Here is a 27,786-nt window from a genome sequence, read left to right as displayed (position 1 = left end):
TACACATCTGTCCACATGTTTCCGTTTGGTCCTCCTAAATCAGTCCTTTGATGTTCCTCATCTCAGGTCATCCTACATGCTGGTAACAGACAGGTAGTGAACTCAGGCTGTTTGGAGGGCAGGGGCGAAATAAATAAATAAATGAAAAGAGCATGTTCCCGTATTTTGCTACAGAAGCAACCTAGCCATCAGATTTTTGTATACACAGGAACACCTAGAGGGTACATTATTCATTTACTTTCGCATGTACATCTCATAGTGGGACACCGTATCCTATTCTTCACTGGAAGGGCACCTATCAAGAGATTTTTCACTCCATTAAAGGGCACTTCATAACTGCACCCTTTTCCACTGGAAGAGTATCCATAGGGGGCGTTTAGACCATTGTTAGGGCACCTTATAGGGCACTGCATCAGATTTCCTCCACTAGAAGGGCACTTCATAACTGCACACTTTCCCACTGGAAGGGTATCCATCGGGGCCGCATAGACCATTGTAAGGGCACCTTATCTCCTCACATGAAGTGGGCTAAATCATGTGAAGAGCAGTCAATAGTGGCATTTTTACCACTCAAAGGCGTACTTGAGTGATGTTTCTTCAGCTATAGGGTCACAGAAACATAGGTTTGTCAGAAAAAGAAGCTTAGATAACTGGATTTATCTCCTTCTTTGGCTCCTCAGTGGTTTTCCAGGGAATAGAACCATGCATGAAGTGATGTACAGTAATAGTCAAGGGCCTGGACACACCTGCTTTTAATGCATTTGTCTCTGTTTTAGACATCTTATTCACCTTATACTAAAAGGCCTCTAGGCAATGAAGTAATTCATATCTGATATTGTGATGACCAAGAGAAGTGCTTGATGTCTTGAAATTTTCTCATATATTTGACTCTTCAAAACAACCCCATTTTGCTTTGACAGTACTGCAGAATTTTGACATTCTTTCAACCAGCTTCCAGATGTAGCAACCTGGGATGCTTCTCCAATAGCCATGAAGGAGCTTCCACAGGTTCTGGGTACAAGTTGGCTACCTTGCTCTTATTCTTCAATTTGAACAGGAAATTTAACGCTGAATCGTTTAATAAATAAATTAAATGCAACGTGAATTCTTAATCCGCGAGTCTTACATCGAGTCTTTTCTGGTGCCACTTGGAAGTTGTTTTGTGCTGCCGCCTGCTGGCAAAAATTAAAAGTAATAAATCAAATTATCCTAGCCAGTTTTATTTATTTCTTATTTTTCATTCTTTGTAACATCACTTATTATTTTTAATATATTACTTCACAATTACATACAAACATCTCAAGTACCAATATTTTCAGAGGTGCTACGTGTAAGTGAGAAACGCGTTTTATATGCGGAACTAAAGTAAAGTACGTGTTTCCGGCGGAATTTTGTGGATCGTGGCACGTTAAAATGTTATCGTGATGTTTTTGCTTAGGTTATGCTTAATTGATCAGATATGGTTTTTATTAGCAGTTTGTTTTTTCCTGGCTTGTTGTCTCCACTGTCATACTTATCCATCTGGTAAATTTGAGCGATTCCGCTTGTATCAGTTATTTCAGGATATTATCCGATACGGTAAAACCAAGAAGCGTTTACAACGGCCAGACTTTCTTCGTATTTTTGACATTCCAAAAAGGTTAGGAAAAATCTATTCAAATATGGTCGTTAGCTTGACGTAAATCAACAGTTGTAGAGCGTCAACGATCAGTCCGAAAAGCAGAGTTGCCAACTTTTGTCAGCTGGCTGGTGTGAGATTTTCAATTCGAGTCAAGTCTGCACACGCGTAAACTTACATGTATGTAAGAGTTTTATTACCTTGTAAATAGTCTGTATGGTTTGCAAACTACCCCAACGCTTTTGATGTAGCTAATTTTAGGTTTATAATGGAATTATATAAGTTTGCCGTAAGATTTCTTGCGTGAGCGTGAAAGTCAGAACGCGTGAATGTCATGCCAGATTCGTGACAGTTGGTAACCCTGCAAAGGGTAACTACTAGTGAGGGACCTTCATAAGGAAATCTGTCACGAATAGTAAAATGCAAATTTAGGGGGCACTATTACATAGGGCGTGAACATGTGTGCAAAAGGTAACTAAGGAGGTATTGAAGCTTATGTTTCCACAGTTTAAGTAAGTTAGTTGGGAGTCTAATACTCTATACATAGTTTTAATGGGCAGTTTTTGACACAGAAGCTGAATTTTTTCAAAGGTCCAAGTTCAAACAGTGAAATGGATTCTTTAATGTATTAAGTCAATAGTTTTGCATTTGCAGAAAGTAAATGGATAAAATTAAAACAAATGATTTGTAGTGTAATGTTTGCAAAAAATATTTTCAGGTAGAGATTATTTCTCAGAACACTTTTTAAAAAGATATTTTGTGTCCTTGCAGATGGTTCTTTCACTTCTACACCATTTCAGTGATATGGAACGGTTTGTTAATTTTCACCTCTCTGCGAGCACTTATCCTGGGTGAAAGTTTTCCAGCTTGGTTGGATCACATGCTCACGCTTCTGAAGGGCAGTCTGGGGAATCCCCAGAAAGGTGCTGGCTACTGTCATCTTCCTCGCTGTGGCTGTTGGGCCACTGTGAATGTTCTCTAAAATCACCTTTGAAACGTGGTACATGCATGAAGTCTAACGCTGGCAGCTCTTCCCCCAGCCCTGCCTCTGTCTGTGGTGCTGGTGCAGGTCCTGCTCTGGATCCATTCTTTGAGGCGTCTGCTGGAATGCCTGTTTCTCAGCGTGTTTTCTGATGGAGTCATCCACTTGGCACAGTACTGCTTTGGCCTAGGATATTATGTCCTGCTGGGGCTGACTGCTTTGTGTGTAGACCACCTTCACTCAGAGGATGGTGAGCCCCACTTTATCAGCAGAGCACACTGGGACCACAGACTCATAACCAGAATTTGCACATTGAAATATTCAGCTACTTAAATGAGCGGAATTGCAAGAACCTTTGGATAAATATAATGGCCAAGCATTATAACCAGTGTGGGGAATAATTATATCTATCGTTTTCTTCCCAAGAGCGTTTGTTATGTATTGAGTAAATCAGTAAAGTGTGTTGTGCCGCTGGTGACTAATGTGCTCCTACTCTTTTGGCAGGGTCTCTATCAGCTCAGCGTAGCTTTTGGCTCCAGTGGTACCTTGGGCCAGGAGTTCTGTTATTCCTATGGGCGTCCTTCCACCAACACAAGTGTCTAGTGATACTGGCTCGGTTGCGGACCAGTCGTTTAGGTAATGTGGTGACAAGCCTGTTCCGAGCTCTGCAGACTCGTTTATAAGTCTTGCTGGTATATTTATTGTGTTACTATTACACCACTTCCCTCAAATTTTATCCAAAGTTATTTTAATACTCATATTTTTATTCAGTTTAATATTTATTGGTACAAGTCATGTTAAGATTTCTGCTCAACTATATAAAGGCTGTTTTAGTGTAAATTGCTGCCCTCAACTACTGTTCTTTCTGCATATTAATTAGATCGCAGGTAATATAACCTTTATTTTAATAGGGATCGTAAAGCCCCTTGGGTTTCTCACCCATCTTTATCTGTCTGCAGGCAAAGACGCGGCTCAGGGCCATGCAGTTCCGCACGGCGACTGGTTCGCGCTGGTGTCCTGTCCTCACTACCTGGCTGAGCTGCTGATTTACGTGTCATTGGGTGTTTGCTCGGGAGGCGGCGCTCTCTCGTGGTGGCTCGTGGTGCTTTATGTGCTCTGCAACCAGGCGCTCGCTGCACGGCTCAGCCACGAGTTCTACTGCAGCAAGTTTCCCACATACCCAAAGCACCGCAAAGCCTTCATTCCTTATCTTTTTTGATTTGTACAGTAAAATTGCAATCGTCACATAAATTTCGTGTTTATATTCTTTATTTCTTATATCTCATGGGCAGCGGGACATGGACCAACTCATTAAAACATCCTGAGTTTAAGGCAATTGTAAATTAACATCATCACAGTAAATTTCACCTTTAACTTTGGCATGGTCGACCAGCCTTTACAATATTAGTTTAAAATGACGCAAGCCCATATGGATTATACAGATGAGACGTGCTTTTTAAATATGAAATACGAAAACATCCATATATAGCATACGTAACATATACAAATACGTAACTATAGTAGAACTCACGCTGTAGTAAAACCAGATAACCAGGCGAAACGTTAAATGACAGATACTTTGTGATTTCATTTAATTTATAATTTTACTGATAATGTCGCTTCGATACGCTGTGATACTATGTCTATTACAGTTTTGTACTGTCAGTTCGCGCTTTTAGTGAAATACAGGTTTCCCACAAAAACTTTTGTATAGTGATAAATTGGGGTGCCCTGAACCGATATTTTTTTGCCGGCCCACCGGGAAAATGCCGGGTATGCCAGACGGCCAGTCAAGCCCTGCTTTCAACGCTAGTTGAAAATGTTATGGCTGCTGTCACAAGAACTCGTGAAAAGTGAGAGCTCACATTATTCTTGCGCTGTCCATCGCCGGGTGGTGTGACCTACTCAACCTACTTTATTGGTTTGCTTTAAAAGAATCCCGGCAGTTTGCTGGCTTACTGTAGCCCCTTTTTAAAACCGGCTCTCCTGCAGAAAATCTGCTTCCTTCCTCTGTCAATTTCCACCAAACATGATTGCGTTTTCCATGACGTTTGTGACAGACAGGCATTTCCGCCAGTGGTCGACCTTTGCTTATGTGACGCAAAGGTATTTATCGACGTGTCTTTTAGCAGCCGAACCAATCCCTGTGCTCGGTACCGCCCCTCAGATGTAGGGTTAGGCTGTGCTGTGCCGCTAGGTGTCTTGAGTTTGGGAACAGTGTCGAGGAGTATAGAATGTGTAATTAGTTACTTGACCTTACAATATCATTTTAATTTATTTTATGCAGGCACTTTGGTACACACAGTTAAGGTTCTTAGTGCTGACTTTTAACAGTGTGGTTCGCTTGTAAGATGTTTCTCTGGGCCGGCAATAGGCACGGAGCGGGTCTGGTCTGCTTATCTCTGCTGGTCGTCGGCTTGGTTTCGGCCGGAGTTGCCGGAATTCAGGAGGAGCACAAACCGGTTCAAGAACAGCCACAGCAAGAGGTATAACCGTGCGCGGACACGATGTATGTAAAAGAAAAAGACGCTTTAAGAAAATGGTGTTTTCGTAGCCAGCTATTTTTTATAGGTCAGTTTGTTCTAGTCATTGGTGTGTAGCTGAATTTTGATACAACGTGATCGCTTAGTCAGCAAAGTATCAGTAAAAGTATTTCTCTATAATAGTTTCTCTCTGTCTTTATAAGGATTATTATCAATAATAATGCTGCTAATTAACTTTGTGCGACTACAAATATACTGGCGTGACACATGGGCCCCGTGATAGGTGATATCTTCATGAACTCAATGAATAAGGAAGTAGTACGGGGACACTCGTCCAATGGAGGCACTGACGACTGTATACTTGGGGACTCCTACTTAGGAGGCACTAACGACTGTGTACTAGAGCGCATGCCCTTTGGAGGCACTGACGACTGTGTACTGGAGGCTTGTCCTTTGGAGGCACTGATGAATGTATGCTGGGGGCTTGTCCTTTGGAGGCACTGATGAATGTATGCTGGGGGCTTGTCCTTTGGAGGCACTGATGAATGTATGCTGGGGGCTTGTCCTTTGGAGGCACTGATGACTGTATGCTGGGGGCTTGTCCTTTGGAGGCACTGATGACTGTATGCTGGGGGCTTGTCCTTTGGAGGCACTGATGACTGTATGCTGGGGGCTTGTCCTTTGGAGGCACTGATGACTGTATGCTGGGGGCTTGTCCTTTGGAGGCACTGATGACTGTATGCTGGGGGCTTGTCCTTTTGGAGGCACTGATGAATGTATGCTAGGGGCTTGTCCTTTGGAGGCACTGATGACTGTATGCTGGGGGCTTGTCCTTTTGGAGGCACCGACGACTGTATGCTGGGGGCTTGTCCTTTTGGAGGCACCGACGACTGTGTACCGGGACTTGTCCTTTGGAGACACCGACGACTGTGTACCGGGACTTGTCCTTTGGAGACACTGACGACTGTGTACCGGGGGCTTGTCCTTTGGAGACACTGATGACTGTGTACCGGGGGCTTGTCCTTTGGAGACACTGATGACTGTGTACTGGGGGCTTGTCCTTTGGAGACACTGATGACTGTGTACTGGGGGCTTGTCCTTTGGAGGCACCGACGACTGTATGCTGGGGGCTTGTCCTTTTGGAGGCACCGACGACTGTGTACCGGGACTTGTCCTTTGGAGACACCGACGACTGTGTACCGGGACTTGTCCTTTGGAGACACTGACGACTGTGTACCGGGGGCTTGTCCTTTGGAGACACTGATGACTGTGTACCGGGGGCTTGTCCTTTGGAGACACTGATGACTGTGTACTGGGGGCTTGTCCTTTGGAGACACTGATGACTGTGTACTGGGGGCTTGTCCTTTGGAGACACTGATGACTGTGTACTGGGGGCTTGTCCTTTGGAGACACTGACGACTGTGTACCGGGGACTTGTCCTTTGGAGACACTGACGACTGTGTACGGGGGACTTGTCCTTTGGAGACACTGACGACTGTGTACCGGGGACTTGTCCTTTGGAGACACTGACGACTGTGTACGGGGGACTTGTCCTTTGGAGACACTGACGACTGTGTACCGGGGGCTTGTCCTTTGGAGACACTGACGACTGTGTACGGGGGACTTGTCCTTTGGAGACACTGACGACTGTGTACCGGGGGCTTGTCCTTTGGAGACACTGACGACTGTGTACCGGGGGCTTGTCCTTTGGAGACACTGACGACTGTGTACCGGGACTTGTCCTTTGGAGACACTGACGACTGTGTACCGGGGGCTTGTCCTTTGGAGACACTGATGACTGTGTACTGGGGGCTTGTCCTTTGGAGACACTGATGACTGTGTACCGGGGGCTTGTCCTTTGGAGACACTGACGACTGTGTACCGGGGGCTTGTCCTTTGGAGACACTGACGACTGTGTACCGGGGACTTGTCCTTTGGAGACACTGACGACTGTGTACGGGGGGCTTGTCCTTTGGAGACACTGACGACTGTGTACCGGGGGCTTGTCCTTTGGAGACACTGACGACTGTGTACCGGGGGCTTGTCCTTTGGAGACACTGATGACTGTGTACCGGGGGCTTGTCCTTTGGAGGCACTGACGGGCAGCTCTGAGACGGAGGTTGTGTTCCGGAAGAAGAATAATCACGTGAATGCTAAGAGTGTTTCTACTCCATTGGGCCCTTGAGCAAGGCCATTAACCTGGGTATAACGTTAACTTTCATTCAGCTCTCCAAGCAGGTCTTCCAACTTCCAGGGAAAATTTGGGGGTTGGTTGCAGGATTGGCACTCCAATCACCGGAAGAACTTCACACTGTTTGGCAGTGTCAAGGAAAAACTCCCTAGAAGGAAGAAACCTTGGGAGGGACCAGACTCAAAGGGGGGAGTCCATCGTCCAGGGGCCAGCAGGGAGAGTCAAATACAGTAAAATTTGAGACACAAACGGGGAGCAGGGGGGAGATGACAAGCCGGTGCCACCACTCCCTCCAATCGCCAGGCAACCAAAAGGCAGGCAGCGGGTCCTCTGTATTTAGTCCGTATTTCAGTTTGTTTCCCCAGTCCGGTTATTGTATTGTCCGTCTGCGTTCTGCCTGGTCGGCACGAAAATATCATTATAATTAAATGGTCTTTTATTCAAATTAAAGAAATCTTTATTTTTAAATGTATTGTATCGTATAATAATTTCCGTTACTGTCTAAATGTATTTTTACTGTCTAAATATATGTATTCAGCTAGTGTAAACATGCATGATGCTATCACAGCGAATGCGAGGCTGAGACTGAAGCGTTACCTTTTGCTTCCGCTGAGAGACGTGCCGCATGACTCATCTCCCCGCGCATACAAGTTATCTTAGGTCGGCATTCACGGTTTGACTTCTGAGATTCAGATCGAGTCCTAGGTAAAAAAATTTTGGAACTGGTTGGTTCGACTTTTAAGAAATTCGAGTTCTATTGAGTTTGAGAACTGAGGTACTACTGTATTTATCGTATTTCTGATGCTTTCGGAAGGAATATTTATACTTCTCGTTTAGATGTGGTTTTCATTTCATTTTCATGTCTTTTTATTTTAGTTTATGCAAATGTTTTCATTAATAGCAAAATGTACTGCCTTATGTACTTTAAGTACATAGGGCATGGTTAGTTTTAGTAAAGTTCTTATAACATCCATACTACACTTAGCACCACGCCAGGCCAGGTGTCAAAGTACACAGTTGCCTGCCATGTCAGCACTAGAAGTATGAACAGGGACTTGGATGGTCTGGTGTTGTGTATTGAGGAACCCAGGCATTGGAGGCACTGATGATTGACTGAGTGCTTGGGGGGGCAATCTGTACTGGTGGCAAAGGTGGTTATGTACTGAAACTGTATTGAAAAAGAATATGGTCACTTAAGATTTGCCATAAGTTGGTAGCCGTTCAATAGTGAAGCCGGTTGCATTCTGGGAGATAAGCTGTACCCCCTCCTCCCCAGCAGAAAGTCCCAACTTCTCAGCCCAAAGGCATCGCCACGAATGACAACGATGCCAGCAAAGGCAACCTGGGTTTCATCCACGGCTTCGCAGCCTCCTTCTCCGTCATCATCGTGTCTGAGCTGGGCGACAAGACCTTCTTCATCGCGGCAATCATGGCCATGCGGTACAACCGTCTGACCGTGCTGGCAGGAGCCATTCTGGCCCTCAGCCTCATGACCTGCCTCTCGGGTGAGTAATACCGGGGGGGGGGGTCACTATCATTAATGAAAATTTATATAACGATAATATATTAGCACAATGATATAAGTACACCCTTTTCATGAGTAATGAACTTTTAATTCTTATGAATATTCAAACACTGGAATTGCAATGTCAAAAAAATCCTTGATCATTCATGGGCCAGTGGAAAATTTAAGTAGCTTGTTTCACTCCTTTGTAGGCTGGTTATTTGGTAATAAACTGTGAAAATGTTTTCACCTTCAAATCAAATCACTTGATTTGTGACATCTCTTGATACTCCGTAAGCACAAGTGAGTGAAAAGCATGTGTGCAAAGTCCCACAGCAGTAAGGAACCAGTTAGATGACCATCATATAAGATTTAGCTGTTATTCTTGAGGCGTGAGTGTCCTTGTGCCTGTGGCAGTTCCTTCTTATGTGTAATTAATAATAATAATAATAATAATGTTTTTTATTTGAGTAATTCTGAGGACGTCCAAAAATCCTTAATAGAACAGGGTGGTCGATCGAAAGCTATGCCGTTCAGGGTAACCTGTCTCGTGTGTGTATGCAAGCGTGCGTGTGTGTGTGTGTGTGTGCGTGTATCACCCTGCAATAAATGGCTGTCTGCGCAGACGGGTTTGAATGATGGAAGTGATATTAATGGTGTCCATCACTTCTCCACAGTCCTCTTTGGCTATGCCACCACAGTCATCCCCCGCATCTACACCTACTACGTCTCCACGGCGCTCTTCGCCATCTTCGGTGTGCGCATGTTGCGTGAGGGGCTCAAGATGAGCCCCGACGAGGGCCAGGAGGAGCTGGAGGAGGTGCAGGCTGAGATCAAGAAGAAGGACGAGGAGGTGCGCGGACCCCTGAATGCTCCACACATCCGTTCACCGCGTCACATGTGCCTCGCGGTCACCTGACTTCTCTGATTTCGGTCGGCCCCCGGCAGCTCCAGCGATCGAAACTGATGAATGGCACGTCGGACGTGGAAGCAGGATCCAGTGTGGTCTTACCCCAGCGGAAGTGGCACAGCTTCATTTCCCCCATCTTCATCCAGGCTTTCACCCTCACCTTCCTCGCAGAGTGGGGTGACCGCTCCCAGCTGACCACCATTGTCTTGGCAGCCCGAGAGGTCTGTCTGTCTGTCTGTCTGTCTGTCAGGCACGTCACATGATACCAGCGTGGAAGGTTTTTAACCAACTTTCCCCCCCTTTCAGGACCCCTTCGGCGTTGCAGTGGGCGGGACGTTGGGACACTGGCTGTGCACAGGACTGGCGGTGATTGGTGGAAGGATGATCGCCCAGAAAATCTCTGTCCGAACTGGTAAATATGACTGCTGTCTCTGGGAGCTTTATAGCATAGGGGTCCAGCTTTTTACTGCCAGGCAGAGTTGTACTTGGGATTTGGGGTTAAGCTCCTCCCACACTTGGCAGGTTAACATATGAAACATCTTGTTGTTGAGGTGAAATCAATTTACTTTATATTAAGGGAGTAAACCATACCAGTAAATGGATGGACATTAGGCCAATTAAGCTCAAGGAAAGGAATGGAAAACCAGCTTATCTGCCCTCTATGTACCATTATGGGGTACTGCACTATCCTTAACATTCTTGCTATGAAAACTCACCTAAGACCCAGTAACAACATTTTATTTATATTAAATAATTGTTTCATTCTCAATGGGGGGGCCAGCCATTTCACAAGAAGGCATGATTTTAAAATACATCATCTGACCTATTTTTGCAAAGTTGAAATATCATTGCAGTGAAATTGGCCAATTAGTATGTAACCAGATTGTCTGGGAGAGAGAACACAGGCCTGCAGGAGTGACATTCGAGCAGCACTTCCCCAGGACTGTAATTGAAGATGGGGGGTGGGGCTGTGTAATTATGCTGCTGGTGCTGATCATTTTCTCGCCCTAGTCACCATCGTCGGAGGCATCGTGTTCCTGGCCTTTGCTTTCTCTGCGCTCTTCATCAAGCCCGATGCTGGATTCTGATACCAGGCAGCACTAACTGTAAATACACCCAAAGCTCTGTGTTAGTGCTGGGTGAGTGATGTACCGTATGTGTGTATACATACCTTCTCTCCATATAGAGTCACTCTGCCAGAGTGTGTCTGTGTGTAGGGGGGTAGTATGTTCACTCTGTGTGAGCACGCATGCGTGTGTGATTGAATGTTCTGATGAGTGTGACTCAAGTGTCTTACTGTAATGAATCATCTTGGTGTTTGTGTTGGGGGAGAGGGTGTCCAAACACACGACCACATGCCCCCTTTGTCCAGGTTCTGCATCCACTGTTAGGAGGGGGTAATGGTCAGACTAACGCTGAGCCGGTATTGTTGTCCTGTATCATGTGATGGGAGCGTGTTGAGGGGGGTGTGGTAGATATCACACTAACCGCAAAGGCTGAGGCCCTGATTGGGCACATTTGCTGGACCTGAAGGACTTGTATCAAGAAAAGGGTTGAATCAGTTTCAATTTACAAAACTTGGCATTTGAGTGTCCCACATGGGACACACATCTTTTCAGTGTTTTGCACCCTAATATCAGAATTTAGGGAAGGAGGGTTGGTACTGCAAAAGCAGATTGTATTTAACATCAGCACAAACTATGCTTTTTTATTAGAATTAAGGTTTTCTAGAGCCAGTAATTTATCTTGTCATTATGAAATAGCTATTTCACCAAAAGCAGGTGTCTAAGGTTTATATGGCAGAGGGTACAAATGTCTCAGTGGGCGATCGTCCATGTTTTTGTAACTTTAGTTTTAATGAAACGATCAGTTGTAAACTCTGATGTGTAAATATTCAATAAATCTACTTCCGTCTCTTCCTTGTCTTTCGTGGAAATGGGCTGGACAATCCTTCCACCTCAGCTCTCCACCATTGTTTCAGTTTAGTAAAAGGTTAAAATTATCCAAATCTCCTTATTCAGCCATGTGAGCTCTGAAAGTAAATGGTTGTTTTAATTTGCATCTTAGAGATTGTCATCCTGTCTCTGAAAGCCACTTATCAAATTTAGATAAAAACAAATAAGCATACCTTTTATCTTCTACAGATCTAATATCACCAAGTTTCTTCATAATCTTATCAGGGTGAGCTGCTCAAATGTGAATGTGGAATTTACTCCTATTGGATTGTTGTGGTGCTGCGTGTGCTACTATATTCATGATGTTTTATGGGATGAGGATGTAGGATAAACTCATGGGCCATTAGCTGTGGAGTCTATCCTTCCTAATCATCCAAAGTTCTCTTGGAAGGAATATCAGTAACTCCGGAACCCTGATTCGTCTTGGTGATATCACTAGTATCTGTGTCAGGTCATTGTATGGTAACCTAAACCTGGAAGAGCTGCCCTGTTTCTGGTCCAAAGCCCAAATGGAAAAAATGGTTTTATATGAGCTACTATTCCACCAAACACCAAGAAGAGTTCTGGACCTATGCCCTGGGAAGAAATGCGTCGTCTTTCATGAAGAGTTAAGACGCTGGAGATAGGTTGGACAAGAGAGCTTGTTTTGTGGTGTCAGCAGACAGGCGCTAAACTGGAATGCCCAAGGCAAAAGGAAGATGGGGTGGCCAGGAAACACCAGAGACCTTCAGTATGGGATGGTGCCAGCTGGAGAGGAATGATCAGGAACCAGAAACATCAACCATGAAGACATCTGAGGACGTTCTAAAGCAGGGTCCGTGTGGCTCAGTGGTTTTTGACCGCGTGCCTGTGATCATAAAGTTGTCCGCTCAAATCCCAGTGGCGACAGCAGGAATATACCGTTGGGTCCTTGAGGAATACTCTGTCATAATTTTCCAGGGATTGGCTGACCATGTTTTCTCAGTGTTACGTTGAATAAAAGCATCTGATAACGTGTTAGGGCACCCATCTAATAGGGATAATGAGACACGTCAGTCCCTTAACAGAACATTTAAAGCAGAAAAAAGGAGAGAATATTTCCTTTGCCTGGTGTATACTAAACCTGTCCCCCCCCAGGCTCATTTAGTATACTCAAAATTTACCAGCAACACAAGCACTTCAACTTTGCAAAACAAAATCAATAAAACTGCCAGACAGCCTTTAACACAAGTTTATTTTCAAAATGGATTCGGGGAGCAAACAGCAGTCTGCTTAGAATGAGCGTTTGTGGGAAAATAACAGCAGCTTCGCTAACCATCGGTTACACTCAGTGATATTACAGCACCATTGGACGCTTTCATCTGTGAGTGATTAGGTTTTTTCTCCTCTACAAACCAAAAGTGCCATTGTCTGGATCAAGCCTTTCCATTCTCTAGATTCCTGGGAGATGCACTGATATTTCTCCAGGTTTCGTATGGGGTTTCTTTTGTGTACAAAAACATCTGGTAAGCCAAGCACAAGTGTTCTGTAAAGAACATTACACATTGATTAAATGACACACAAAACACTGATAGACATTCAGGACTTCTAGTGCTTACAACAGAACTACAGAACATAGTACATGACTGAAACAATTCCTTTACTTCTGGTGGGCCCTTCAGCTATTAAATAAAATAATAAATCTGTTTCCCCATCTTTCACTACAACTCTTTGGATTAAAAATGGTTTTGCATCAGTGGCCTGGAAACTGGATGTGTCTGTGTGGTTAAACACTGTCAAACTCGGTCTCAAACTCCTGCATGTGTTACCTAAATATTTCCTGCTGATACCTTAGACATTTACACTTTTACTGCTAAATTAAGTACCCATACAGATTGTGTATTCAAAAAGGCAAATTTGTTTTCCCTGTTTTTCTTAGGAACGAATCATTACAAACTAAGTTTATGACTAGTGATTGCACCGGGTCAGAGTGAAAGGTACAAAGTAACATTTGCGGGACTGAGTTTGACATCTTGCTGTGAAGTACAGACCAACAAGGAGCACCTGCTGGTGTCACTTCTACAACTGGGCGGTTCAGACAGTGACTGGATCACAGAAGCAAGGCTGGCCCTGACCCCAGAGAAACCCTGACCCCCCCAGTCCCCAATCCACCCATGACCAGGCTCAGGGATGGCCTGCGATTCTGGGAAACCCTGCTGGGCTGTGTCACAGTTTGTTTAAACCCCTCAAAGAGATTCCCTCTGTGGACGTCCCTTCAGAGCCTACAGCAAGCTTAACATCTGTACTCTATCCATATAAATTTTAATTTTTAAAATGCTGGCTTAGCCATTTAAAAAAATATTTCAAAAAAATACTTGTACCTTTGTGTGTTTGTATTTTGATGTTTAGTTATGTCAGACATACATATATATAAACATCTTAAAATAAACCTCAGTGCAATTCCATTCATCCAAGGATCCATACTGTACATTCAGTATAAATCAAACCATCATTATTTAAGCTCTCATTTATATTAAATATTTTACTATACAGTTAAAAGGCAATGCATTAAAATCTAATTGTATTTAGCTTGCATTTGAAATATAATTGGATCAAACATGGACAATTACACACACAAAAAATGACTTCTGCTGAAGTACTGGAAGTTCCAACCTTCGGACTTATAACAGTTTATTGAGACTCGCTCTGTCTCCCCTAAGCAACCTGTCCCTGAGCCTAACCTAACTATCAAAACACAATTGGTCACAAATGCCACCATAACCCTATATATAACTAGTCACTGAGTCCTAAGTCCCGGCCGCAACATCACAGTGCCAGCTGCAGGGGGCAGCATTGACAATAGCAAAACCATAAGGGGAGACCAATACATTGTTCCCCCCTTCCAGACATGACCAAGCAGCTCCTTATTATTAGTGAATTCTCACACAGCTTTTCACAGCCACCAGTTTAATAATGAGAGGTACTTCCATAAAATCAGTCCTGAGCCTGCAGTACACTCCAGAAGGCTTCCTCCCAGATCTCTCTTGGTTTGATATGAACTGCAATAACCTGAATTCAACACAAGGTTGTGCGGAAAGGCATGCGATGCCTGCCTAACATTTGAGGGGTTTCACTGGTCTAATTGCTTAAAAAAATAAATGCATTTCTGCATCCATTCTCTGGTTGTGGGACCAACAGACATTTCATCCAAAAGACTTCAAAGTAACAAAAAAAAAAAAAAAGATTGTCAGTCACTGCAATTACCAAATCAACTGTAACAAAACTTCTAAAATCTGTGTTAAAAGTACAATTGAAAAATATGGCCAACAACCCATGATCATTCACAGGAAAGAGACACTCAGTGGGTTTATATTCATACATGACCAAGCTTGTCTAACACAATCCACTCCCTGAGACACAGAGAAGCTATCACTCCCTGTTCAGCTCTCACACACAGCATTTCACTCCCATTCACACGCACACACAACCCAAAGCACTATCCCAGGCTAACCTTCACAGACTGATTGATAGGTCTTATATTCCTCGAACCGAAATATCCACACCCACAAACCCAGCACCATCTATTTGATTATTGTGCTTTCATTCATTCATTCATTCGTTCGTTCATTCATTCATTCATAAAAAGTACAGAACACTACCATTTAAGGAGGGAATCTTGACTCTGCTCCTTGCCATTCCCATGGGAACCACATCACCTGGCTGCGGTGTGTGACCTAAAGTCAAGCGGTTCTGTTAACAATCTGCACCATCAATGCTGAGGTCTCTCCACCACCCTAACTGCTGCTGTTTATATGGACACTGTTGCCCCATAAAGTTCATTATGGACCCAAGTGATTCACTTCCTTAGACAAAGTGTAGGGAACTCTAACATTCCAGGTGGGCTGACGTAGCACACCAGCTAACATACATTTTTGACCAGATGTGGTGGAGTTGACTTAACATCTATTCGGCCTGCAAACCTGAAGGATTCAGATTTGGGTCTTTTGAGGGAGTTAATTCACGCTGACGGTTTACAGGACACATCAGGACATTGTAAACCACTGAAGGTATACAAATCATTGTATTATATATGTTAGTGTAACTCCAACTGCAGATGGGGATCCTCTATGTTGGCCGAGATACTGCATTCCACATGAACCAAAATTTGGAGCTGTATTTAACGTGTCCATTTTCAAAAAACAGATCAGAAAACCGTCCAGGAAACCATCTGAAATTACATTCAAAATAGGAAGACAAACCACACGACTCACTCAGACCGTATGTAGTGTGAACTACAAGCCATATACAATCACAGCAGCTCACGTTTAGCTAAGACTTACGTTAATGTGCATGAATTAACTGCAACACCACTGGCGGTGGGCAGTCACAGATTAGCAAGAAAACATTTCCTGGACCAACAAACTGATCTCACATGGTGTAGAGCAGGACTATTCAATTTAGGCCCTCGATTCCAAATCCAGGCCTTGTTTTCAGTTCTCCCAGGTAGTTAGTTTAATAATTACTGATTCTGTTTGGTCAGAGGCTTCACACCTGGCTCATAGGTGAAGGAAGGCTGGAAAATCAGCAGGGCCTGGCCCCTGAGGACCGTGAGTTGAATAGCCTTGGTGTAGAGTGATGAGAAACGATTCGTACTTAGCTTTTAAAAAAAAAAAAAAAAAAAAAACACAAATCTGTGAAGCAAAGTTTAGTGTTTTGAGAAATCAGCATGCAATCCGGGAAACACGGACAATGTCGAGTAAATGTGCAAACCAACATGCTGTTTGTGCGAAAAATGGTTGTCCTGACAACTCACGCCCTAACAGAAGCCACACCCATCAAGCCATCACCTCATGAGAACCACTTAGGGGAAAAATAAAAACAGAAAGTTGAATTTCAGCACAGCCAACCTTGATTGTCACTCAGTATAAAGTATGTCACTTGCTTTCAGTTTCAGAAAAATGTCACACTCCTCCCCGAGAGTCCAGACAGCTGTGAGGTCCTTAGGATAGCCCCCGAGGACCAAGAGTATTAGCCCCCGAGGACCAAGAGTATCAGCTCAGTCTGACACTGTGTAGGAAATAACAGAGAACAGCAGCAGAAAAAGGGAGAAAGTGACAAAATGTAAGAACAGACCCAAAAATCGACTGCGACTCGTGTTAAGTACTATAGATCGGAAAGCTAACGTCATCCGTGTCCTTATTCGATGCTACCATTTCGACAAATATAAAACAACCGATTTTACTTTCATTTCTTGCTAAAAATGAAGCACAATTCCTTGGCACTCTAAGGAGGATACAAGAAAAACAGTCGTATCGGCTAGGGAGGAACTCATAATGCTTTGGTAGACCTCATGATACATGGAAATGACATTCATTAAACGTTCGAAAAAGGTTTGTACAACATTTTGGAGTAAACACCACCCTCTGTGGTTAACGTGAGAAGCTGGTCATCATGGGGGGGGGAATTAACAAAAGCATGTGGTTCCCCCCCTGTGGCTGTGCAATATCACTCACTCTGTCACACACACATATCTTCCTGTTCGGCTATTTTAATATATATATTTTTTAGAGAGAGCATCGCTCTCTTTGGAACAAACTTTTTAAAATTCTGAGTAAAAGACTCTTGAAAATTGGCTTGTAGAATTGAGGTTAAACCCATTAAACAAACTGTGACACACCAGCTCGGACCAATAGCGAAGGGAAGCTGTGAAAATATTAACTTTAGCGTTTAGTTCTCGGTTTCTCTGAGAGTACTTTTTTTTAAAAAAAAAGTATATTCAAAGCTACAAATAACAGATTATATTTTTCATGCATCATATAAAATATTAGTTCTTTCCTTTAGTCTGGGTATTTACATATTATGTTACACACGTCTGTACAATAAAGTAGAATCCATATGACATTCTTAAAAATATTTTCTGACCCATAATTATTTCACATGAACACAAAAAAGAAAGGGTGCAGGGAGGCCTCAAACTGACAGCTTAGAGAGACCTGCATAAATTAAATCTGCCTGACGACAGCAGAGGTGAGAGAGAGAAGGGAGAGAGAGAGAGAGGGAAAGGGTGAGCAGGTCAGGTCAGCGAAGGACGGGAAGAGGCCCCATGATGCTTCTCTGCTTTCCGTGGTGCAGGCTCCAGGGCGGCTACCATGGAGAAGAGCTCTGGGAGATGAACAGGGCAGATTGCTAGCGAGTCCGCTTCCCGCGACTGCCAGTGCCTTCTTCCCAGAGTTCAGTGCAAACAGCCAGCTGTTCCCGGCAGCGAGGACGAGCCTGCGCCCCACCGTCCCACAGGCCAGGGGGCAGGGGAGGTGAATGGGGGCGGAGCTCAATAGGTACACTTTAAATACTGCATCTTAAAAGCACCTACCCCCCATACAGCTGGATTTGTGGTTCAGTCCATGCACTCGTGTGGCTGTCGCCCCGGTTACTGGGGCTGTGTCCCGGAGCGATCGGACATACTATCAGTCCTGTGGGTGGGGATCTGCTGTTGCTGTGGCTGCTGCTGCTGAGCTTGCGTGAAGGCGCCGGGCTGCTGAAGCGGGAAGGCCGCTTGCAGGATCAGCTGCGCAGACTGGTTGCCGTGGAGCAGACGCGGAGCCTGGGGCGACATGGCCAGAGAGATTATGTGAAGTTACCTGCTATGCAACTTAAAAGCTAATGCGTAACATCTCATGAAGGACTGCTGTTGGACCCTAAGTTCACCCCAGAAGAATAGCTAAAAGGAAAGAAAAAAATAATAAAAAAAAGAAAAAAATCTGCTGCCCACCTGCAGGAACTGCGTAGCCTGTTGTGTAGTCAGCTGCGCAGACGCCTGTCCACCCTGCGCAGGCGCAGCCTGGCCTTGGCCCTGCTGCTCTGGCGCCGGCTGCGTCGGCTGTGCCAGGCTTATGGTCTGCGGCTGGCCAGGCTGCGGGGCGAAGGCGTTGTAGGCGGTCACCACCTGGCCCATGAACATGGTGGTGGGGACCATGACCGCGCTACACATGGGGGCCGTCACCAGCTTAGTCAGCAGCTGCTGTCCTGCGGGGAACCTGGAGGGGGATGACACGTCAAGCGCGTAAGCGTTAGCAAAAACGGCGTGTGAATCTCACGGTTTTTGTGGGGAACAACAGCCCGCCAAACCCACCCTCGCTAGAGACAGAAAGACCCTGACTGGGAAGCGGGGGACGAGCTCCGGTCTGGAAGGGGGGGGGGGGGGGGGGGAATATAGGCCCCCGGATTCCTGATTAAGCCTGAGCTGGGCCACAGCCAGGCCACCGGGGTTCAAGGAAGTGTGACGTCAACAGTACATGTGCCGCAGTCACACGCTGTACTGGGCACCGAGAAACATTATCCACAGTCCTGTAGTAACAATACAGAGTTTGCATGTTTTCCCTCATGTTTAATGTAAGGAATATATACTATTTTCCTTAAAACTTTCACTACTGATTGCAAACCTGAGCAAAAATAATATTGCCTCCCATTTTATTTATTTAGCAGACACTTTAATCCAAAGCGACACCCGATTGACAAAGCAGGATCAGATAGAGGCTTAAAGGGCCCAATGGTGACATCACTGCTGACCAAAGGATTTCAACTGGTGACCTTCCAATTACAGGCACGGCACCCTAACTTGCTGAGCCACGCGCAGACTCCCCCCACTCAACAAATGTTTATTCTGGTCAGATCGTTCCCCGTGAAGGATGTAACCGGTACGGGCAGCCGAGTACCGGATCTGGCGGTCCGGGGCAAAGGTGGCCACGGCGCCGCTGGAGGTGCTGTTCTGGGCCAGGCTGGTGGCGAGCTGGACCACACTGGCCGGGCCGGGCTGGGAGATCATCATGGTGTTGTAGAGGGAGGCCGACTGCTGGGCGTGACCGGATCGCTGGGCCTGGAGGCAGCAGGGGCGTCAGTATGACATATACATGCTGCCAGAGCGTGTGCATCTTTACAGAAGCTTCTAGACCAGTGTTTCTCAACCCAGTCCTCAGCGAACCCCAGCCAGTCCACGTTTTTGCTCCCTCCCAGCTCCCAGCCAATCAGGAACACCGAATAGCTGGTACAGGTGCGCTGGGAGCTGAGAGGAAGCAAAAACGTGGACTGGCTGGGGTTCGCTGAGGACTGGGTTGAGAAACACTGTTCTAGACAGAAGCCTATGTGGAGAATGTTTTATTTGTAAAGTAATTCGATGATGTACTTTGTGCTTTTTTCATCATTATAAGTGCCTTTATCTTTCAGTGGAACTGAATATATTAGGAATATTCACATTCTCTTTGCCTTCATTGCATTGCATGGTTTTGTATTTTATTAAATTGAGAATGTTTTTATCTTTCGATGTGCCCTTAACAGAGAACCCAGGGACTACAGATGAAAACTAGCCTTTTGGCTAAATCTAGCATACTTACAGTATGCATTGTTCCTGTCAAACCAACAAACAGATTACAACACTATTTCAGACACCGCTGTTTGCCCGAGAGGCTGCCCCCTCCCTGCAGATCCAGGATCACACCTTCCTGCTGTGCCTCCTGGGTCACAGTCAGCTGGGGGTGTAGGCTGTGTGATATCATCACACTGAGGTAAACAAATGACCCCCTGGGTCTAAACTGGACTGTTTCTCTAAAGTCGACGTCTCTGTCTTGGGTCATCCACACCAGAGACGACGACGACGACGACGACCAGAGGCGATAAGCCGAAAGCTCAGGCACAACACCAGCTTGTCTGGGCTCATGCGGGGTAAGTGTAGCCTGCAGTTAGCTAAGCTCATTATCAAAATATAACTCAGACTTCCTGCTACTGGGCCTTGTGCACTCAAAGCTCTACGACCTGAACTGCCGGTGCCTTTAAAACATCTTACAGCTTAGGGCTGTGGAAACAGACTAGAAGGCATCTAAAGAAACCTCATCTTGAAAACCAAGCTCTTAACGACTCTCCAGCCTTTGAGGCACTAATTAAGTGTAATATTTGAATGGTGATCCTCTACAGATCACCGCTGAGGTCACAGTCATCACTGGCACCTGCAATGTCTGACCTGCTTTCCAAGTTCAGTTTAGAAAAACACAGTGACACTAGATAACCAGGTAGGAGGGTCGAAACCCAGGTTCAAGTGGAGGTGAAGGAACAACCATCTTGAGTAGAACATCACGGCAAAAAGCTGCCCTTCATATGATCGTCATACAATTTGCAAAACTGCAGTACAACCGCAAAACAGCTTAATTACACAATTACACAAAAAATGCAGCAGGAACAATTTTCAAAATACGTTCCAATGAAGATAAATAGGGTCGAGCACTGTGTTCAGGCTTTGCAAATTTACAATTCCTACATAAAGAGCTTCACAAAAACTCTGAAATGTCTCTCAATACACAAAATCGATATCCCATCTCTTACTATACTACTAGTGGGGTGCTTGGGGTGTGTACAAGAGAGGGAGAAGCCTACTTGTGAAAAGGAGGGGCCTACCTGTGAGAGGGAGGGGCCCTGCTGTGGTAGGGCCTGCTGAGTGGGTGGGGCTTGCTGGGGTGTGGTCTGAGTGGCCGGGGCCTGAGTGGGTGTGGCTTGCTGCTGGTGCATGAGCCGCTGCCCGACACACTGCAGTGGGCTGGCCGGGAGGACTTGGCCCTGCATGGTGAGAGCCCCGCCCTGGGCCATTGTGCCTGACCCAGGAGTGCCTGGGGCTAGCTGCACGGAACCGAAGCTCAGGCTGCCCGTGGGCTGCTGGAGGAACATCTGCAGACAGGAAAAGTGGAGAAAGGGTCCATCTCCATGGTAACAGGCGCTCCATGTGACGCCATTGCGGAGGCTGACTCACCTGCAGGCCCTGGCCCTGCACCATGTGCAGTTGCTCCTGGATCTTGCGAAGCTCCTCCTGCTGCCTCTGGATGTTGGCCTCGATCATGCGTGTCCTCTGCTCCAGCTGGTCCTTCAGGTGCTGCATGGCGCCCAGCTGAGCGGAGAACTGCAGTGCGGGCTGATTGGAGGGGCGGCCATTGTTAGAAAGCACAAGCGTCATTATAGCTAAAGGATACTGAAGTCAAAGCTATAAGAAAACATTTTCGTAAACTGAAACAAGTTACGAGAATAAACTACAACTAGATAAAAACTAAAGGAAAACTACAAATACTGCTTTTTAATTAAACAGAAATAAAAGCAAATGTCTTTCCATTACGGTTTTAAAATACTATTTAGCTAAATTAATGACTTTTAATGATCTTTAATAAACATTAATAGTAGGAACATGTTTTGCCCATTTCGAGAACATTACTGCATAATGTGCACTGTGTAGGATTCCCTAATATATATATTATAAAGATGAGACACAAAACAGCTGTACAACTTTCCTAGAAATAAAATTACTAAAACTGAGACATAAAAACTACATAGAAATACATCTTTGAAATAAAAACTAATAAAAAAATTCAAACGACACTGAAGACTAAATAAAACCGAACATTTTCAAATGAAAACTGAAAATATAAAAACAAAAGCTAAAAAAAAAAATATAATAATAATAATAATAATAAAATTCAAAACGATAACACTAGAGAGCACACAAACAAGTCAGATATATAAAGCCCCGCCAGTATTATCTTGGCTCAGTGGTAAGTAACCCTCACCTCAGACTGACTGACACCCCAGTAAAAAACAAGAGTGGAATGAGAGTCTGGGTCATTCTAACAAAGGAAAATAAAAAATGATGCAATGAAATAAATTGCTTTTGTGTAGAGCAACTGCGATCACTAACTTTTTTAGGTATATTAAAATGTCATGTGTTGCTCAGATTTAAAGGATTTAATGATTCTTAAACATTTAACCCCTATTTCATTACCATAAGTTTTATGACCAAATAACACAAATCTCGATATTTTTAATGTCTAAATGTTTTTAAATCATTCAAATTTATTGCATGTAACCCACAATAAGCAATAAACTTATGACAAGAAGCATTTTTTGTTGCTCAAATTTTGCATTAGTTTTTGCCAAGGATTTGATGAAATAGTTTTATTACAGAAATAAATGGTAATTAATAAAACTACCCTGAAAGCAGGAACAAGTTTAGTCAATGAGATTGCATGATTTGAGTGTGTCTTCAAACTAATTTGGAAAATAGGAGGAGTTTGTGAGAATGGCCCATGTATACCACAAAAATACCACTTTGAAAGGTCTCTAAAAAAATAGATTACAGTGACGGACCACCTAAGTACAGAGCAAACAGTTAATGTGGGGAAGTAGCATATCACGGTCCGCAGAGTGACCCCGACCGTGACCATGAAGTGTCACAGTGTGGCCCGTGTCACCCACCTGCACTCCAGGCTGGATCGGGGACTGCTGTGGGGGTGTAACCATTGCTGACGGCAGGTTCTGCCCTGTGTTCTGGGAGCTCATTGATTGCTGGGGGGGGGGCGAACAGAGTGAGCGATGCCTTAATGGTACATATATCATCCTTCACTGCTCTGGTAACTAGTCAAATTGCTAAACAGCCTGAACCCACAAATGGGTGAACATTAACCAGCTGCGGCTGACCTGGCTGCTAACAGATGACCTTCGCTGTGAGGTGATCTCCATGGCGACAGATTGCCTGGGTGGTGTGCTCCTGTCCGTCTGCAGTTTGGTTTGGGTTGCTGTGGGGGGCAACAACAAACAGGAAGTCAGAGGCAGGGCTGTCCGTAAACGTCACACAGACTTGTGTATACATGTGGTTTTACTCTAACTTCCTCTCTCAACTGATAGTTCAGCCACTTGCCAATAAGGCACCAAAATACGGGACTGATATCTTGATCACCCGATACAATTTAATAAATGTTTAGGTCTCTCAGTTGCGAGGACAGGTACGCACAGGCGGGGTCCGACACGGCAGTGTGGGAGGATGACTTGCGGGAGCTGCGCGAGGATGCTGAAGGTGTCCGGCTGTGGTCGAAGCGCTCCAGTGCCTCCTTCAGGCTGGAGGTGTTCAGCTGCGATTCAGAGCCCGAGTCCTGACTCTGCGACACAGATGGAGGGTGTCAGTTCATAAACAATAACTGCAAAAACGATCACCATGGAGTCTGATCCACCCCCCCACCAGCTTATCTGGGGCCATCTCAGGGGGCGACTCCTCGATGCCCAGCTCTCGCCGCTGCTCAGCCCTGACCTCTGCATAGCTACGGAGACACACAGAAAATTTGGTCACCACTTCCTGTTCCATAAGGCTCCAAATACGAGTCCAGTAATCAGGATATCTGAGAGTGCTCACCTGACCACGGTGTGGGTACAGACAATGAACTCCGGCCTGGAGTTCCACTGGTGGTAGGTGATGTAATAGTGCGTCTGCAGCCAGATCCACTGCTGGCCCTTGGTGAGAAACCTGTAGTAGCACGACTTCCCCTTCCCATACTGCATCACTGCACGTCACAGGCAGAGAGAGATGAATTATTGGGTTACAGCTGCAATTAATGCAAGCACCCTTTTCCAAAATGCACCACTGCACATCCTCAGGCAGTCACCCAGAGAGCATCCTCAGAGAAACACACACATATAGCTTGACCACTCACGGTGCTCGTGGCACTTGGCAAGCGTCTCCAGGTCATCCACGTGGTAGTAATCATAGCCAGAAGTGCCCAAAACCTCAAACGGCAAGTATCCAATAATGGGGGGAGCCCTGGAAGAAAAACAGCACCATGTCAAGCAGCTGGTCCCACTGCACTGTACATGCAATTTAGCAGACACTTTTGTCCAAAGCGATGCACAAGTGTGGCAAACAGCACATTACAAACATATGGCTGTGAAGGAATCGACTAGGCATAAGTGCAGCTAAGCTAAGCTAAGCTAGGCTTTCAATGAATACCCAGATGCTTATATCTCCCAACCCAATTTACACCCTGATCAAGCCAGATCAAGACAGTTGTAGGTCTCAGTGGACAGGTGCTCTTTGATTAGTTCTCATCTATTAGACTTTGAAGCATGAATGATAAGCTGCCAGTAACAGTGTTCATCAGGGCTTTGTTTTGCGCCCATTACTTTTCTCCTTATTAGCTGCTCTTCAAGGATATTATTCATACAAGGGGTTATAATTAAAACAAGTATGACGAAGGGCTATCTCACAAACAGCATTAAAAATTCATTTTAAGCTCAGAGAAAAGTCATCAGGGACCTATATAGTCAAAACTTCACTGTAAATGTAGGTGGCTTCTGTGGATATGAGGAATCCTCAATAGAAGACCTTGGCGTTACAGTGAAAAGGCTTCAACAGCCAGCTCTTACACTGCATATGCACTTTTTCTTTCACCAATAAGACAGCCAAGGCTAGAAAATCAAAGTCGACAAAGGATCAAGCTTCACAAATGGTCTCCAAAACTGTCTACAACAGGCACACAGTGTAGATTCAAGATTTCCTGCAAGAACTAAATTGCGTGTACGTTAGTCCTGTTTAGCAAAGAACACAATAATATTCTTCAACCTTAAAGATTTCAGACATACTAAAAGCTAGGTGAAGTGATTCCCCCAGATATTACATTTATTTAAGTCCTCTAGCGTCCACATGGGCCAGTGAACCAACAGTTACTTGCAGTGGTGGGCAGGGTTCTGCCAAGCCGCAAATGTTTTCGTTAGAGGACTAACATTTCTGCTAACTTTGAAAACCTTTAGTGGGCCAATTAACTTCTGCTAAATTTAGTTCTGCTAACTGTAAACCTGCTAAAAAAATTGCAGGTAAAGTGAACAAAAATTGACTGTCAAAAACGTTTTCAACCCATAAAGTCATATATATTTTTTCCTGTCTGTTGTGAGCATGTCTGCAACAGTCTATCCAGCACACTGCTGGCTAACTGTGTCAACACAAGACGAGACTGGTCGATGCAGCAGCAGCTGAGCAGCATAGAGTACGTCTGCACTTTAGTTGACTAATAATGTTAGTCTTAAAATCTGATTTATACCTCTGCATTGAATTGATGCCACGTACCCTACTCCAGAGCCTACACTGTAGCGTGATGCACACTTCTCCAGAAATGTTACTACACAACATGGCAACAAAGACCACAAAAATGGTGATTGGTCTGATTGGATATGCACTGGTGCAACGGCATAAAAATTTAATGAAATTACTCTGATTTATAAAGTGTGCACCAGATATAATTTAGGATGAACTCGGGATTAGGGCTGGATACCACTGCTGATTTCCCAAATCGATTCAGTTTCCAATTCCATTTTGTTTGATCCAATATCGATTTGAGACACCAAGGGGTTAGTAATATCATAACTTATTTCTAAACATCAATTTAAAACATGGGTTACTTAAAATATTGTCCACGTAATATACATGTAAATAGTTCAATTTGTTTGGAAACTCTTCTTAGTGTTCAGGGAAAAGGTACAGAGATATTCAGTAAAAATTTACTTTTCACACACTAGCAGGTAGTTGTGCCTTTAAATTGAGATGGTGCAGGAAAAGTCTCTGCACAGACATACTCATTCATGATAGCACCAGGCCAGACTGGCACATATCAGACCCGTAACAAAATCAGGCTGTGTGCAACTGGGTATTTATATTAACAGTGCCAAAATGAGAACAACAATTTCGGTAACCCATATTTAAACTGATGTTTAGAAATTGATAATCTTATATTTCAGGCCAGCACAGTAATATGATATCATAAGATATGATATATGATATGATATATGATATATATGCTATCACGCGGAAATGATTACTTAGATTCATCAGATTAAATGGCAGATTACACAGTTATTGATGTAACTGATAATGGCAGCCCTATAATCAAATAAAATAACAGATTTATTGATCGATGATGGAGGCTATACCCTGTGGCGTGTGAAGCCCTCTGATCGAGGCTACGCCAGACACAGCCGCACATGGGGCCTCCTGATCGAGGCTATACGTGAGCCAGGCGTATGAAGGGTCCTCTGACCTACACTGACACAGCTATGCTCCACCCTCCTGATCCAGTCGCACTTCTGCTCCTACATAAGCGAGCACATTCCAGGTAACCCGAGAAAGGGACGGCTTCTAAAATAACCTCCTCGCCTCAAAGTTTCATGGCCAGGCACAACTAAAGACCTTTTTAATGTGCCTCCTCCCCCAGCACAACAAACGGGAAAGGAAAATAGAATAAAATGGAACCATAGAGCAAGATAAACAGCATGAGGCTACATGCCAGGCCAGAATTCATACCTGTGGTCCAGGAAGAGGAACTTCCACTCCAAACTGTGCCGGGAGGTGAACTCCTCATTGGGCTCCTCTACGGTGCACATCTCCTGTTGGACCAGAGGGGGAATCACATTCCCTCTGCTGAATCTTGTCCCAGCTGATACGCATATGTATACACACGCGCCTACCTTGATGAACTGTGGCTTGGCTAGCCTTACGGTGGCGATGAAGCACACCCTGTCGTCAAAGGCTGGCCGGAGAGATCGCTGGATCACTCCCTCTAATCCATTTCGGGTAGAATTAGGCACTGGGGAAGAGACAGTAGATAAAGATAGCCAGTCTATCTCACAGTTCCCTGTGCAGCTCATATGTAAACAACATAGCCCTAAAGCTAATCATTTGTTGTCAGTTACATCAGAAACAGAGGGTGTCGCATAAATCTGAGTGATAGGAGGCAGCTTTATCAAACCAACTAGCTATGCACCGTCATCCACCCTGACTTTGAAATCGCAAGAGAATTTCTCACCGTTATTCAGGGATTTGAAGTTTCCTATGAACTTGACATACTCGTACACGGGCGGCTCCTTGGGGTCCATGGCCCCGCGGAGCATGTGACAGCAGAACTCCAACTGGTTTTTCGCTGGGGGAAACAGACATGAGCAGAGAGCGACTGAGCGCAGAACATCACCCTCAGCGCCGCCACCAGCCACGAGTGCCGGCGACAGGCTGAAGCCCCTTCGATGCATGGTGCAGGTTTGTGAAACAAATAGAAGCGGCAATAGGGAACAGATACCCTCCACATCTCCAAAACAGTGAGGGGCCAGAAGACGAGTCACACGCACAGGCCTTCTGACAGGAAGCATAAGCAAAGCAAGACTCACTTTTCAGATACTCTGGGGTGAGACTCTCACCCTCCAGAGTCTGTGTGGACAGGACTTTGTACACCTCCGAGTGCTCGCCCAGGGGCAGGAAGTTCAACAGGTTCTGATCCACAAGGTCACACTGCAAGGAAAAGGCTTGGAGGTCAGGTGACCTGCACCCACAGAGTCATGTTTTTGTCCTTT

At 44.9% G+C, this 27,786-nt stretch overlaps 3 protein-coding genes across 8 annotated transcripts in view; 2 read left to right on the top strand and 1 right to left on the bottom strand.

The window, feature by feature from the left end:
- Positions 1-1,389: 1,389 nt before the first annotated feature.
- On the top strand, positions 1,390-3,851 carry srd5a3 (steroid 5 alpha-reductase 3). 3 transcript variants are annotated; one of them, XM_023823684.1, is made up of 5 exons: positions 1,390-1,639; positions 2,390-2,541; positions 2,659-2,850; positions 3,105-3,236; positions 3,560-3,851. In XM_023823684.1, the coding sequence occupies exons 1-5, from the start codon at positions 1,425-1,427 to the stop codon at positions 3,817-3,819; spliced, it is 951 nt and encodes a 316-aa protein (XP_023679452.1). In that variant the 5' UTR covers positions 1,390-1,424; the 3' UTR covers positions 3,820-3,851. The 3 variants fall into 3 exon arrangements, with proteins under 3 accessions (XP_023679452.1, XP_023679457.1, XP_023679455.1); XM_023823689.1 differs by having other exon boundaries at positions 1,402-1,524; XM_023823687.1 differs by having other exon boundaries at positions 1,498-1,798.
- Positions 3,852-4,003: 152 nt separating this feature from the next.
- tmem165 (transmembrane protein 165) lies at positions 4,004-11,604 on the top strand. Of its 3 annotated transcripts, none has more exons than XM_023823691.2 (6): positions 4,004-5,086; positions 8,554-8,779; positions 9,456-9,631; positions 9,727-9,909; positions 9,995-10,100; positions 10,700-11,604. In XM_023823691.2, the coding sequence occupies exons 1-6, from the start codon at positions 4,952-4,954 to the stop codon at positions 10,774-10,776; spliced, it is 903 nt and encodes a 300-aa protein (XP_023679459.1). In that variant the 5' UTR covers positions 4,004-4,951; the 3' UTR covers positions 10,777-11,604. The 3 variants fall into 3 exon arrangements, with proteins under 3 accessions (XP_023679459.1, XP_023679458.1, XP_072568555.1); XM_023823690.2 differs by having other exon boundaries at positions 8,551-8,779; XM_072712454.1 differs by lacking the exon at positions 4,004-5,086 and adding an exon at positions 7,053-7,588.
- A 1,234-nt stretch (positions 11,605-12,838) lies between these two features.
- The window catches only part of clocka (clock circadian regulator a), a 35,478-nt gene continuing 20,530 nt past the window's right edge, over positions 12,839-27,786 (bottom strand). Inside the window, exons 9-23 of one of the 2 annotated variants that reach the window (XM_023823682.2) lie at positions 27,604-27,724; positions 27,249-27,362; positions 26,911-27,029; positions 26,747-26,829; positions 24,111-24,217; positions 23,813-23,960; positions 23,642-23,720; positions 23,417-23,561; positions 23,104-23,201; positions 22,882-22,971; positions 21,392-21,550; positions 21,043-21,309; positions 19,314-19,474; positions 18,371-18,635; positions 12,839-18,202 (exon numbers count right to left, since the gene is read on the bottom strand). In XM_023823682.2, coding sequence (XP_023679450.1) covers positions 18,029-18,202; positions 18,371-18,635; positions 19,314-19,474; positions 21,043-21,309; positions 21,392-21,550; positions 22,882-22,971; positions 23,104-23,201; positions 23,417-23,561; positions 23,642-23,720; positions 23,813-23,960; positions 24,111-24,217; positions 26,747-26,829; positions 26,911-27,029; positions 27,249-27,362; positions 27,604-27,724 — 2,130 coding nt within the window. In that variant the 3' untranslated portion in view covers positions 12,839-18,028. Of the gene's footprint in view, positions 18,203-18,370; positions 18,636-19,313; positions 19,475-21,042; positions 21,310-21,391; positions 21,551-22,881; positions 22,972-23,103; positions 23,202-23,416; positions 23,564-23,641; positions 23,721-23,812; positions 23,961-24,110; positions 24,218-26,746; positions 26,830-26,910; positions 27,030-27,248; positions 27,363-27,603; positions 27,725-27,786 lie in introns of both variants that reach the window. The other variant, XM_023823683.2, reaches the window with a different exon arrangement.

The sequence above is a fragment of the Paramormyrops kingsleyae genome, chromosome 1, assembly GCF_048594095.1.
Source record: "Paramormyrops kingsleyae isolate MSU_618 chromosome 1, PKINGS_0.4, whole genome shotgun sequence".
In the NCBI taxonomy this organism is placed as follows: domain Eukaryota; kingdom Metazoa; phylum Chordata; class Actinopteri; order Osteoglossiformes; family Mormyridae; genus Paramormyrops; species Paramormyrops kingsleyae.
Note: the sequence above shows the minus strand (reverse complement) of the source record. Positions and strands in the feature narration are given on the sequence as shown.

Excerpts from the sequence above, each read along its gene's own strand:
- srd5a3 (XM_023823684.1), top strand. The coding sequence starts at position 1,425 with ATGTTTTTGCTTAGGTTATGCTTAATTGATCAGATATGGTTTTTATTA. Across the intron at positions 1,640-2,389 it reads ATTTTTGACATTCCAAAAAG|ATGGTTCTTTCACTTCTACA; the intron begins GTTAGGAAAAAT and ends GTGTCCTTGCAG. Across the intron at positions 2,542-2,658 it reads TCTGGGGAATCCCCAGAAAG|CCCTGCCTCTGTCTGTGGTG; the intron begins GTGCTGGCTACT and ends CTCTTCCCCCAG.
- tmem165 (XM_023823690.2), top strand. The coding sequence starts at position 4,952 with ATGTTTCTCTGGGCCGGCAATAGGCACGGAGCGGGTCTGGTCTGCTTA. Across the intron at positions 8,780-9,455 it reads CCTCATGACCTGCCTCTCGG|TCCTCTTTGGCTATGCCACC; the intron begins GTGAGTAATACC and ends ACTTCTCCACAG. Across the intron at positions 9,910-9,994 it reads TTGTCTTGGCAGCCCGAGAG|GACCCCTTCGGCGTTGCAGT; the intron begins GTCTGTCTGTCT and ends CCCCCCTTTCAG.